Source organism: Canis lupus, chromosome 18, assembly GCF_011100685.1.
Source record: "Canis lupus familiaris isolate Mischka breed German Shepherd chromosome 18, alternate assembly UU_Cfam_GSD_1.0, whole genome shotgun sequence".
Lineage (NCBI taxonomy): Eukaryota > Metazoa > Chordata > Mammalia > Carnivora > Canidae > Canis > Canis lupus.
The window spans coordinates 38201945-38215766 of record NC_049239.1 but is presented as its reverse complement, the minus strand read 5'-3'; the positions used below and the strand labels follow the sequence as shown (position 1 = coordinate 38215766).

The following is a 13822-nucleotide window of genomic DNA, read 5'->3' as shown; positions in this document are numbered from 1 at the left end:
GATGCTAAAATTTGTGAACTTGTGTAGGCTTTATCATTGACATACAGGGTCAAAAAAAAAAAAACATTTTATTTTAAAAAGGCATAAAAGTGGGCGCCGGGGGGGCTCAGTTAAGTATCTACCTTCAGCTCAGGACATGATCCCCGGGTGCTGGGATCGAGTGCAGCACCAGGTTCCCTGCTCAGCGGGGAGTCTGCCTCTCCCTCACCCTCTACACCTCCCCCACCTCCCCACTGCTAGTGCTCTTTCTCAAGCGCACACACTTTCTGGGTCAAATAAATAAATCTTTTTAAAAATAAATAATAAGGCATAAGATTACTTTAGTCATTGTGTTAAAAGAAAAATGTCTAAGAACATGAGATCAAATAAAGAATTTCCTTGGAATCTTGGAATAGCCCAGTCTTTCTCATCGTGCTATAAATACTTTTGATATAAGAGATGATTGTACCAACACACCAAAGACACCGATGAATAGACTTTATTTTATATTTTTTAAAAATAGCAACTCTGACCTGTGATTTCTTAAATAATGTTTAAAATAAAAAAAACTTCAGGTTTTTGGTTTTTTTGTTCTGGTTTGTTCTTAGTAGATTTTTTTTTTAAATGAATTAAGATATAGCTTATACTTAGGGCCTGGCAGAAAACATGAAAGTGAAATGCTTATTACAAAAGCTTAAGAAATGCCTATTTGATTTTTAGTTTAGCAGCAAGGATAACATGAGACTAAGGCCTTAACTCTCTGATTCTGGCTCTGTGATAATAGTGGTTGCTTCTGTTCTTTCACTGTATGCATTGTGCTGCACTAAGCACCATACAACACATGTCTGTATCCTCACAGTTATGCTGAAAGACACTTACAGTTATGTCCATTTTACAAATGAGAACTATAGCTCACAGTATTTAAGCACATTTCCTATCATGAATGATATACTCAGATTAGAATCCAGCTCTCTGTATTTCCATAGCCTGTGTTCTTAACTGTTGTACTGCACACACACACCCTCCATATGCAGAGTATTTGATTTCCCTTTAGCACTTTTGACGGGGAGGGAGGGAGAGAGAGAGAGAATCTCAAGCAGACTTCACCCAGCCAAAGAGCCTGATGCCATGCTCCATCTCAAAACCCTAAGATCATGACCTGAGCTGAAAACAAGAGTTGGATGATTAACTGACTGAGCCACCCTGGTGCCCCTCCTTTAGCACTTTTGACTTAGCAAAGGAACAAGCTTTCAGAAAGCCTAATTTTTAACGCTCTTTATTTTCTCTTACTGTTTTAGCACCACATTAAGTATCAGCATTTGCTGAAGAAGAAATACGTATGTCCTCATCCCTCCTGTGGGCGACTCTTCAGGCTCCAGAAGCAACTTCTACGACATGCCAAGCATCATACAGGTACTCCTTTTTTTTTTTTTTTTTTTTAAGGATTTTTATTTATTTATTCATGAGAGACACACACAGAGAAAGAGAGAGAGAGGCAGAGACACAGGCAGAGGGAGAAGCAGGCTCCATGCAGGGAGCCTGACATGGGACTCGATCCCGGGTCTCCAGGATCAGGTCCTGGGCTGAAGGTGGCACTAAACCGTGGAGCCACCCGGGCTGCCCATACAGGTACTGTTTTAAATAAAATGTTTTAGCAAGTTTTAAATGCGTTCTACTTTTAAGTATGTAGATTGGTAATGATCTTTTTTTAATGTAAATTTTGAGAGTCTATAGTCAGGTGTGAGAGAAAGGTATGAACATAAAATATAATAAAACATTTTATAAGGGATGAACAAACTAGGGGTTTTTACTTTTATCCTTTGACTTTTATGAACAGATTAATTTTTTATTGAGCACATATCCTCTATCAACTGTTACTGGTTATCCATCCATTCAGCATCACCAAGTTTGCTTATATTACCCTTGTCTTAAAGCTAAGAAACAAGAGGCTTTATACATTACGTAACTTGCCCTTGGTAACACCGATGGTATTTATCAGAATCAGGATTTTCTAATTCCATTTCCAGTAGATACTTTTAGTAGCTCTTATGGACTAGAATTGAGTATGAAGAGAGAGCCTATAGTTCTGTGGTAACTATTAAGTAGCTTCTGACACTTCTACTGCTACTGCGGTCAGGAAGGCTAGCTACTGAATTATATGTAATCTCCTGTAGGAGCTATTGACTCAAAAAGTGAAACCGAATGTGTCTTCATTATACATACTCTAGAATGATTCCAAATTCCATTCATTTTATCCACTGACAATCTCCATGCAGTTCAGCTAATGGGAACAAATGAGCCTGGGTGTTAGAGCTAATTGAATAGGTGCCAGACACTGGATTATTACATGCTATCTTCTCAACAGTCATAGAGGTAAGACTAGGAATTTCAGTTGTCTCCTACCCAGGGTTATACTGATACATGTACCCTCTCCATCTTTTATTGTATGTGTAACTTAGACAAGTTATTTCTTCTCACTTTCCCTCATCTAAAAAAAGGGTGGGGGGCAGATAATGTCACTGACATCATGGAGTTAGTTTAAGGATGAAATGAGAGCACATGTAAATGCTGTTTACTGCGTGAAGCCTGGCACACAGTGGACATTTCAGAGCACCACGATTTGAGCTCAGGCCTGAATCATAGCAAAGTCTACAGTCTTCTCATTGTATGGTGCCACCGCTTCATGGAGAGGACTGTCTCCACTCTGTTCCTTGCTAGGTGCTGCCTTTTCTCCACTCCTCCCTGTTAATTCTGTTTTATTCTCTACAAAAGTAATTTCTGACAATTAGTTTAGACTACGTTAGCTAAATACCATAGGCCTGCTATGACAAACTGCTTTAGAAGTTCATTCCATTCCAAATATTTACATCTGGTTAATACACTTTTATGATGTTATTGTAGTTCTCCTTTTCCAAATTAGTGCAAACAGACTCCCTTTGAACATGTGATTGATTTAAGCAAGTGGATGCCCCACCCAAGTTTGCCATGCAATAATGAAGCTGGAACAGGGGACAAGATTTGGGAGACACTAAGAATTGTCCTTGGTTTAAAAGTCCATTTTTAGACCTTGCCTATTTAGCATGTAGAAGATAGCCCAACAGGCATTGGCATCACTTGAGCCACTATTAGAGATGCAGTATCTCAGACTGCCTCAGACCTGCTCAACTACCAACTGCATTTACTGAGATCCCGCAGTTGATTCCTAAGTGTATTCAAGCTTGAGACAAACTTGACTATTCTCCTACACTTGGCTTTAGAACTGTTGGGATAGAGTATAGAATTAAATTGGATATTGTTTGCCTTTTAACTTATCCTCATGTTTTCACTGTGACTATTTGTAGCAATTTTAAGTGAAAGACCTAGAAAACATAGTGGTCGTTTATTCAAGAGATATAGAGCATCCCCTTACCCGCTTCTCTCCCAAACCAAGTGATAAAGAAATAATTTAGTGCAATGCTCCTTTGGCCCATAGAGTCTACACTATGTTACCAAATTCATCAAAAATCCTGTGAAAATTATGGGTATTTTGAAATGACAGAGGGGAGGTGGTTGAATGTTGCAGAAGATACGGGGTAGGAGAGAATAAGGTAAAAAATACAGAAACTGTTTGATGTATTTGATAGCAGCCACTTGAACCTTTTGAGAGAAATTGTTTATTCTGGGTAACAATTTTAAAACCAAAACAGAAGATATGATTACCACTTTAATCATGGATCACTTTTCTTCTAGGGAATGCCAAATGTGGTGGTGATGGTAGTGGTTTGAGTGCCAAATTCTTTATATGTAAGCATTCAGCTTTCACAATCTGAAAAAACTTTTAAAGAATAAAATCCAAGGAAAATATCATTATTTACTTATTACTAAGCAGTTTATCCAAGAATTAGATTACTGGCAAGATTGAGATTAGGGTTCCAGTTCTCATATATCCATTAAGTTGTTTCTGGTTTTGCTTTGTTTAGTTTTTTAAAACTAGTCCTTATGCTACTGAATATATGGACTTTTTAAACAAAAATTGAAAGTGGTATATTTCTTCTTAAAATTTTATTTATCCATTGTTTTATAGATTGAAAACAGTACTACTTTTACTGTAAATGACCTGACTGATCATCTGCTTGCTTACTGTGAACTGGGAAAATTACTTACAGGGATTCTAAGTGGAACACTAACCACATTATTTTTCTTCTTAGATCAAAGGGATTATATCTGTGAATATTGTGCTAGGGCCTTCAAGAGTTCTCACAATCTGGCAGTGCACCGGATGATTCACACTGGCGAGAAGCCATTACAGTGAGTGTTTATTTATTGGTGAACATGTGGGTGAGAAGTGCATATCTGCCCTACTTGTGGGTTAGCCCCTATGCAAACAATTTCAGTTGCCACTTCTATTCACTTTTACCAAATTAGAGTGAGTATTGGTTTGGGATGCTATTTAGTGAACTTTTTGTTTCCTTTGTTTTTTAAACAAAAGAAACATTAATTTTCCATCTGGTTAACTTTTCGTAATTTTTCCCAAGAAATGTTACTGACTATTGGCCTATATATGTGACCTCTAAAGTCCTACCCTGACCCTGAAGAAGAGGCCTCTTCATTTCTGTTTGATCAGCTATTTCCTTTTCCATCTTCCTAGATGCGAGATCTGTGGATTTACGTGTCGGCAGAAGGCATCCCTTAATTGGCACATGAAGAAGCATGATGCAGATTCCTTCTACCAGTTCTCTTGTAATATCTGTGGCAAAAAATTTGAGAAGAAGGACAGCGTAGTGGCACACAAAGCAAAAAGCCACCCTGAGGTGCTGATTGCCGAAGCTCTGGCTGCCAATGCAGGCGCCCTCATCACCAGCACAGATATCTTGGGCACTAACCCAGAATCCCTGACACAACCTGCAGATGGGCAGGGTCTTCCTCTTCTTCCTGAGCCATTGGGAAACTCCACCTCTGGAGAGTGCCTCCTGCTAGAAGCTGAAGGGATGTCAAAGTCATACTGTAGTGGGACGGAACGGGTGAGCCTGATGGCTGATGGGAAGATCTTTGTGGGAAGTGGCAGCAGTGGGGGCACTGAAGGGCTGGTCATGAACTCGGATATACTCGGTGCTACCACAGAGGTTCTGATTGAAGATTCAGACTCTACTGGACCTTAGTGGAAGGGAAGACTTTGGGCACTGGGACAGCTCAGACTTTGTATTTAAAAGATAAAAAGGACAAAAAAAAAAATTTAAAGCATTTAAAATCTAGTAAAATAACTGAAGGGCCTGCTCTTTCCATTGTGGATCACAGCACACACACCTACACCCACCCTCTTCTCCCTCTATTGTCCCCTTTATAAAATTGATGTTGCCTTTACCAAAAAGGTAGGCAAAAAAGAAGAAGCTCTTAAAAGTGAGGGTTATCCTCCTCCTCAGTTCCAGTCAGGCAGACTTCCTGCTCACCGGCAGATCCCTTCTTAAACCTGTAACTCTGATGTGCTCTGGATCAGCTTTTAACTCTTGATAGTATATTACTGTCCTCTAAACCCCTTCTCCTTCACTGCTGCCCTATGGTTCTGGCTTCTACCCACTGCAGCACACTTATTCCCAAAGTATCATACACTTCTAATCTCTGGAGGCTGGCAGCTTGACTTGGCACTTTAGGCCCCTTAAGGTGAGCTGTTAAAACAGCACACCTCTCTCACTCACCCCCATTTCCTCCATTCCCTGCTGGGTTTCAGAAAGGAAGGATTCACGGGGACCACCTCCCTCCTTTGTGATCCCAGCACTTCAGTCCCCTTCCAACACCTCCCTCTGGTTCTCAGTGGTGCTCACTAGCATGGAAGCAGGCTCCCAACAGGGAGGGGGCTGCCCTCTACATGGTTTCTCTGGCCATAAGACAGGGCTCTGTATCAGTGAGAAAAGTCCCAGACTAATGGCAGAAATTTGCACTTTGAACATGTGTGTTTTTGTGTTGTGGAACCTGAGATTCCTTATTTATTAACGGAAAGTCTGATTTTTTTTGGGGGGGGGGTCGTCGTTGCTAGATTTTTGGGGGCTGGGAGAGATTAGGTTATTCTGACATGGGGTCCTTTCTATAAGAGGTACTTTTGAAGGCAAGATACAGGATTGAAGAAGCACAGCCAGCCTCTAAAATATAGCTCTCCAGTGGCCTTTAAAGAAAGCTGGTCCTCAGCACTAACAAAATCACTACAGTAGCCTAGTGCTTTTTTGGAAGCCTTTTTAGGGAAGGAAGTTAGGTTTTTGGTAATTAGTGCTCTTTGAGTTTTTAGAGCATTGAGATTTAGGAATTTTGAGGGGATGAGAAGAAGGGTTGTTCAGGGTCTGAATTACAGATAAAAGATTTTCTCTTGTAAATTTATTTTCTTTTTTTGTCCCCATCATTTCTTTCTACACACCTTCCTGTTGGCCCAATTCTGGCCCCTCGCTTTGTTTTTGGTTTTGCTTTGCTTTATCATTGTTTCATTCCAGGTCCCAGTTATTGAAGGACACTGCCATTAGTGAAGAGATAGTCTATGACTCGTACAATTTGAAGTCAAAGAAAATGGCTGTTTTGTTTCCTTTTTATAAAAATAATACTTCAGAAGAGGAAAGGCTTCCATAGACAAAGTTAATAATCTGTGGAATAATGGCTTTGGCTTTCACCTAAAATTCTGGGAATTACCACATCCATTGAGATAGGGATTTTCTTGGGGGTGGATTGCTTATTACTGGCCATGGGAGAGGCAGGTGGTGTTTTTGTACAAGTTTATAACTCCCAGAAGACTAAAAACTTATTTTGGCAATTTTTAGAGAATTAGAAGGGCAATTTCTATCCTTCTGTGTACCTCACAAGCTGGAGTTAAAGGCTTGCCCTGTTCATTGTTTGTCAGAAATGTTGTGATGGCTGTTGGAAAGAATGAAGTTTTGCCGAGAGCAAAATAAGGAACAACTTGTTTTTCACAAACACTAAAACTACAAAGTTTATCAATTTTCTCTTTTATTTTTTCCCAAAAAGAGGGGTAACAAAATGTCATCTCTGAAAGAGGCTTACTTTACACCCACTAGTGTCAGTGGTTGGGATGCCAGGGAATAGGGAGTCAGACACCTACAGTGAATAGACTTAAATGCACTATTGTTTCTTTACAGAGTGTTGCAGATTTGCCATCCCTCCAGTGTGGGGGTAGAAAATGGAATAAGGATAGAAGGGATGTAGAATATGCTTTCCTGCCCACAGTCAGGATTTGGAATTGACTTGGTATGTTGAGTACATTTGAAAAAACTGTCAGATTGATTGGGTTTACAACAAAGTTGTTCCACTCTCGTTATAAGTCCATTTTGTACTGTTTGACTAGCTCTCATCTGTACCGCACACGTACCTTTCTTCTTTGTCACATTTATCTTCTCTGTCTCTGTAAGTTGTATTTGCAGTGATGAGTCATCAGATATTTTAACCACCTACACAAAAGCAAACTGCATTAAAAAAATTAACGAGATTGAAGGAAAATATGTTCTTCCCATATCACACTCCTCCCCACAAAAAGCAACAAGTTCTAATAACTAGAAACTTTCTGTTCTTCCTTTTTTTGACCCCTTTATAGGTACCATTTGCCTATAGTTTGCTTCAATAAATTATTATAGCAGTTTGCAGTCAATCTTAAAATATTCTCCATGGACTTCTATCTTCTTTTTTTCCTTTTGAAAAGATACTAGCACAGTAAAGAGTGGTATAAGTAAGCTGTCTTGTACTAAGTCCTCTCCCCTTTCCTTGTCTGCTTCTCATGTGTCCTTCCAAGGAGCCCTCTTAAAATTCTGCATTTCCTACCCTTAGTCAAATTGTGTTACCTTTTTAATAACTCTCCCCACTGCATATTCTCCATCTTGTGAATTGGCAGTTCAAAATCCTGAAAATGTAATTGACATGCAAGTATTATTTCTGGGAGATGTGCTTCCCCCTAGTCTCTGGTTGCCCAGGGTTATTCTGCATAATTGAGACTTACTATGCTTCAGAGAGTTTGAATAAACACTGGCCAGGATTACTGGGAGTTAAAGAATTCAGGTATGGGAAAGCATCTGCATAGAGCACTTGAACCTCCTGTGTACCTGTTGGAAAAAATATATAAAGAGTGTATTAAACCCAGCCAAGGTTATTAGTCTGATTGTTTGAAGTACCATTTTTCCCTCCTTCTTTTTCCCACTTTCCAATGTACTCAAGAAAACTGAAAAATTGTAATGGATCAATTTAAAATATTTTATTTCTTGAAAGCCTTTTTTGCCTGTTGTAATGTGCAGGACCCTTCTCCTTTGATGGGAGAGACAGGTAGTTACCTGAATCTAGGTTGAAAAGGTTATGTAAAAAGAAATTATAATAAAAGGGATACTCTGCTTTTCAAATCCTTGTTTTCTCTTAATCTAGGTAAGGCATATCCAAAATAAATATGTAAAGAAGAAAAATAAAAGTTGTCTTCATGGAAGCAACTTGTCTTCCTTGATTGTACTAAGTTAACAGTTATCCTAAGGGTAAAAAGTTGATGCTGCTGAGAACCCAGTGCCCCCAGCACAGGGTTTATGTGGCAGGTGCTGTTACTTCTCTTGGGCAGAATCAGAGGTAACTTCTGACTCATTTTCATTCTTGATCTCTAATGCTGAGTTGCTATAGGATTCTGTGATCATCTAGCCAACTTGGAAACCCCTCCTGTGTTGTGACAGACTTCTAGAAGAGATGGCCTCATTAGTCTAGTAGAGAGAATGTTAAGGATGCTGTGAGGGTTATGTTAGTCTCATAATGACAAAAACCTTGTTAGCATTTGATGTCAGTGCTTTTTCACAAAACTCAATGTCCACAACAAGTATTAACTTTCAAAAAAAAAATCGTTTTACCTTCTTTAAAGGCCTCCTGTGAGCCACTCACTCCCACTTTTCTCCCCTCCACCCCTTGTTTATTGTTTATGGAAGTTTGCACCTGAGAAGGCATGTGTTTCAACTTAGAGGCAATGTCTATGGCATGAAATAGTGAAGGCTTATTGATTGAGTAGGACACTTGAAGCTCTTCCCCAAGAAGCATCATATTTTAATCTACAGGGTTAAGTTGGATGCAACAGAAGAACAATTCTGCACGTGCTCTTAAACTCTTTTGCCCTCATTTCAAAGCCCAGGTCATTCTTGTATGTTGTTAAGGAGCAGTGTGGTATGACTGGGATGAGGAAGAGAAAGAAAAGCATGTTGTCATTTGAGACTGCCTTGAAAATGTTACCCAGTCAGGGTTGGGTGTTTCCTGTCCTTTGGAAGAGAACAGGCCTAAACAGTACCTTCCCCATCCTGTAGCTATGAGGAAGGCACCATGATTGAGGTTAGAGATACTTACTTAGCTGATTTTTAATTGAGTATAAATGAAACTACATGACGAAATGATAGAAGTGAAAAGATGCTGTATTTTCAGAGGACCTATTTAGCATAAACTTTGTTTCTTGAACAAAATGTGAAAAACCTAAAGGATGAAATTTCAATGTCAATGGGAGAATCAGAGACCTATGTTTTGTGCCTGCTTCCTGGATTTTGTGCATATTAGTTAATTTCTTTAAGCCTCAATTTCGTTACGGAAAATATTTATCTCATAGAATTATTCTAAAGATCAAATAAAGGCTTTAAAGCCTTTAGCACAGTGTCTGGCCCAGAGTAGTTGCTTAATCAATGGCAGCTATATTGTTAGTAATAACAATATTATTGAATACTAGGCCAAGAAGGGAAAAAGAAAAGGAAGAAGAAGACATGACGAATGCAAGGGAGAGTGATAAAATAAACTGATTATGTGTATATGAAGTAGATCACATTAGGCAGGGGTGTCATGAGGATTAGTGTGATAGTGACCTTGTTGCTAAGTGCAAAAGCAAAACAATGACATAAAAACAAGTAGGCTAGGCACTGAGTGGAGGAGAGAGATGGAGGCAGACGCTGCAGGAAAAAAAAGCTGATTAAAAAGGGGCCTTTGATTCCACAGGCACAAAAATCCACAGCCAGGAATTTGCTGCCACCTCTGAGTCAGGCAGGGGGATGGGGGTGGGGTGCACAATCCCATTAGGAGAGAATGCCCAGTGGATTTAGTCTGAGAGTCACATTTCTTATTTGGACCAGTGTAGACAGAAGCAAACCCAGCTCACTTGTTTCCTGGGACAGTTGAGTTAGGAGATGGCCTTTGCAGAGCACTCACCGCTGACCCCTCATCGCCGGGACCTCTGTAGCCGCTCTATCTGGCTAGCAAGGAAGATTCGTTCAGACCTGACTGCTCTTTTGGAATCTTATGTAAGTTGCCTATTTTGCTGTTGTCTGTTTTCACTTGATCTCTTCTGATTAGCCCCTTAACATCATGTTCCAGCCCCCATTACCAATCATCAAGGCCCTAATCATACAGTCATTCATAGATTGGGCACCTATCATCCGAACATGGTTCTTTCCCATAAAGAAACTCCTGTGACCCTGTTTTCTTCTCTAGCCTGTTGAGGAGACATGTTCTTTGAGAAAATAGACATGGTCTTCTGGGTAGGATTGGCTCTATGTCATGGAGGCTATTCCTAATATGATTGCCTACAGTCTGGATTCTACCAGAATAGATTAACTATGGGCCCTGTAAGTGTGGGTTCTTCATACACATTGTTCTGAATTTTTGAGCTATGTAAATGAAAGAATGAGGTTTATAGAATTGGGAGAAGAACAGCACAAACCCAAAGAATTTCTCCTCTATAGTATTGGCCACCCAATTTTTCATTACATATATCAAGTCTCTGTGTATCAAAAGAGAATGGTGACCCATACTATCAAAAAAGGATCCCCTAGAAGATTCACTGGAAACTTAGGGACGTGTCAAATTGATGAGCTAACCATGGAGTTCCAGATTGGTTTTCTGATGGAGATCCCCATCAGTCTCCACCTAAGGCCTACTATGATAGAAACACTGAAAAAGAGTTCTAAATTTAGGTTGTCTGGGAATTGGTTTAGCTTTGTATAGCCTTCACCAATTAGAAATCTAACTCTTTGAAGTACCTTTTTTTATTTTTATCTTTTTTATCTCATTACCACTGAATTCTCTAAAGTATTGTCTTCCCAATGAGAGTGGATAATGGAGGAGAGGGGGGTTAGAAAAATTCTGCAGTGGGTTAATTCTTGGGATTCCTAATAGGCCTGGCCAGTGTCTTCAAGTATGTTTAAAATTCTTAAAACTCGAGTACGATTCAAGTACTTGTTTCCAGGAGGGAGTTCAAAGTGGGAAGGAGAAGTTGTAGACCAGTGGTTTTCAACCTTTAAAATCTAATGAAACCTGCATATTCTCCCACAAAAAGGAAATAGGTAAAGCAGAATGTATAATTTTAGAGAGAATAAAGCCTTCCTAAAATCCAGTCATTGGATCCCAAATGAGTTCCTTTTGGAGATTTTAAAAATTTTTCCAATTTGGATCTCTGACCAGGAAAGTGAATAAGGTCTTACATGAGATTTAGGGATTAAATGAGAATGTTGGGATAATTACAGAAGATGTGATGTTTTTATGTATCCTTGGCCAGATGAAGCATCAGGGCCTGAACGAGAACCTAAACCTGGACTCTGTGGATGGTGTGCCAATGGCAAGCACTGATCGGTGGAGTGAACTGTCTGAGGTAGAGCGACTCCAAGAGAACCTCCAAGCTTATCGCGCTTTCCATGTTATGTTGGCCAGGCTTTTAGAAGACCAGCGGGTTCATTTTACTCCAACTGAAGGGGATTTCCATCAAGCAATACACACCCTTCTACTCCAGGTTGCTGCCTTTGCTTACCAGCTGGAGGAATTAATGATGCTCCTGGAACACAAAATCCCCCCCAATGAGGCTGATGGGATACCTGTCTTTGGAGATGGTGGCCTCTTTGAGAAGAAGCTGTGGGGCCTGAAGGTGTTGCGAGAGCTTTCACAGTGGACAGTGAGGTCCATCCATGACCTTCGACTCATTTCTTCTTATCAGACTGGGATTCCAGCACGTGGGAGCCATTATATTGCTAATGACAAGAAAATATAGCAGTTATCCCTCTTCTCTCTCCTTCGTTATATTTCTAATGGAGTATGCACAGTTCCTGAGGCCTCACTTTCCCATTCTTAAGTTTTGAAAGGTCGACCGTTTTCTGACCCATGAGACCATAAATATTTTCATCAAGCAGGGGTGGAGCCCTGGACAAATGGGCATCCAGGTTTAATCTGGTGTGTGTGTGTGTGTGTGTGGTGTGTTGGGGCCCTGTGGGTGTGGGGGCAAGGGCTGTGTCCTTCCATTTTAGTGTTCTAACCTTTCTACTCACTGAATCAACTCTACAAGTATTTAACAGCCTTACAGGATAAACCTAAGTTTAACTTTAGTCCTAGATGGCTTTTCTGGGAAAATTGAGACAATGAATTAAAAATCCTGGACTCTAGCCAATTCAAACCCTTGGATAATAAAAAGAAGTAACTAACGTTTATTGAGTGTCTGCTATATGTAGCGATATGCCAGGGGCTTTGTGTATATTATTTCACAACAACCCTATTGAGGGAAGTAGTGTTATTCCCATCTGGCAGATGAGAAAACAGGCTCACAGAAATGATAACTTGGTCAAGGTTACCCTACTAGCAAATGGCACACTTAAGTTTGAACCCAGATACTTCTCATCCCAAAAAGCTATGTGCCCTTCAGTTCAGAGGCCTGATCATGACCCTCTGTCATTGCACCTCTTTCCCACAGAGGGTTGGAAAATAGATCCATGTAATCTGTCCCTGACGCTGAAAAAACAATCCCCGTTATATATCCTGATAGATCAGTGGCACAGTAAAGACACAATTTTTTGCCCACATTTGGCAAAGATGAGAGTAGTGGAGATCTTAACATTCTGTTTGCGGAAAAGAGTAGACCCACCATTTCTGAAATTGGGAAGCTGAGGATGTGCAGTAACACAGCCTGCTTTAAAGCATCCACAAATGTTTTGGGTTGGGCACAGCTCATACCAGCTTACCTCACATTTATTGTGATCAGCAGTGTAGCGATACAGGCACTGTAAGCAAGCATTCATGGACAATGGTTGGAATAGTACTCAGGTTAAAATGTCACAAAACTCCTTTACCACACATTCTTTGGACTTAGTCATGAGGATAGGGTGAGGCCCACTCTGTTCCCAGTGGGAATGCCAGCGATTTTAAAACAATATACAGCACAGCCTCCATGTTTCACAACAAAGGGGCAAGACTCTGTTTAATGTTCTTGAGAGAGACGCAGTGTGAAAGACACCAACTGGTAAATGTGGGCATTAATGGAAAAGGTCATTTATGGTCAGGCCTGTGAACTAGTGGTGTAGTATAAATCCCAAAGTTCTCAGGTATGAAATTTGACACTCCCAGTTAAAGTCACCATCTTGGATGGAGCACCCAAATCAATTTAGTTTACTTATTTGAAGCTCCCATGCTCATAAGTAAACCATGAATCAGAAAGGGCTAGCACCCATAGGTTGCATGAGATGGACTGGGGTGACCTAGCTAGTGTCTATTTCCCACAAGGTTTTGTGTCCAAAACTCTACGAGGTCAGTGTTAGGAGGACTCTGGGTTGGGTATTGTGGCAATACAGGGGACAGAAGGCAGTATGCACTTGTGGAAATGAGCTTGTATGCATAGAAGACGTCAATACTGGGTGGAATTGTGAGGCACAGGTTTAAGTGTTAGGGAGTTAAAGGAAGGAGCCCACTGAGAGCCTGACATCCCTTTCTGGAGGAGGAGGAGTGCAAAGGTTGGCTGAGTACCAAATGAAGAGAAATGAGAGAGACAGAAGAGTTGCCTTGGTTAGAAGAATGTGAGGTGACAAACATTTGGGTCCCGCTACCACTACAGGTTTATTGTTTGGTT

General features: G+C 40.3%; 2 protein-coding genes across 7 annotated transcripts in view; both read left to right on the top strand.

Moving 5' to 3' along the window:
- ZFP91 (ZFP91 zinc finger protein, atypical E3 ubiquitin ligase) overlaps positions 1-8336 on the top strand; it is a 47129-nt gene extending 38793 nt beyond the window's left edge. For both annotated transcript variants that reach the window (XM_038563187.1, XM_038563186.1), the window contains exons 9-11: positions 1278-1392; positions 4167-4266; positions 4607-8336. In XM_038563187.1, the coding sequence (XP_038419115.1) occupies positions 1278-1392; positions 4167-4266; positions 4607-5117 (726 nt within the window). In that variant the 3' untranslated portion in view covers positions 5118-8336. The remainder of the gene's footprint in view (positions 1-1277; positions 1393-4166; positions 4267-4606) is intronic.
- CNTF (ciliary neurotrophic factor) lies at positions 4841-12411 on the top strand. 5 transcript variants are annotated; one of them, XM_038563195.1, is made up of 3 exons: positions 4841-4979; positions 10079-10241; positions 11495-12411. In XM_038563195.1, exons 2-3 carry the CDS (start codon positions 10128-10130, stop codon positions 11978-11980), a joined length of 600 nt encoding a protein of 199 aa, XP_038419123.1. In that variant the 5' UTR covers positions 4841-4979; positions 10079-10127; the 3' UTR covers positions 11981-12411. The 5 variants fall into 5 exon arrangements, with proteins under 5 accessions (XP_038419123.1, XP_038419121.1, XP_038419118.1 ...); XM_038563193.1 differs by having other exon boundaries at positions 10074-10241; XM_038563190.1 differs by lacking the exon at positions 4841-4979 and adding an exon at positions 7080-7200 and having other exon boundaries at positions 10074-10241; positions 11495-12407.
- Positions 12412-13822: the final 1411 nt, after the last annotated feature.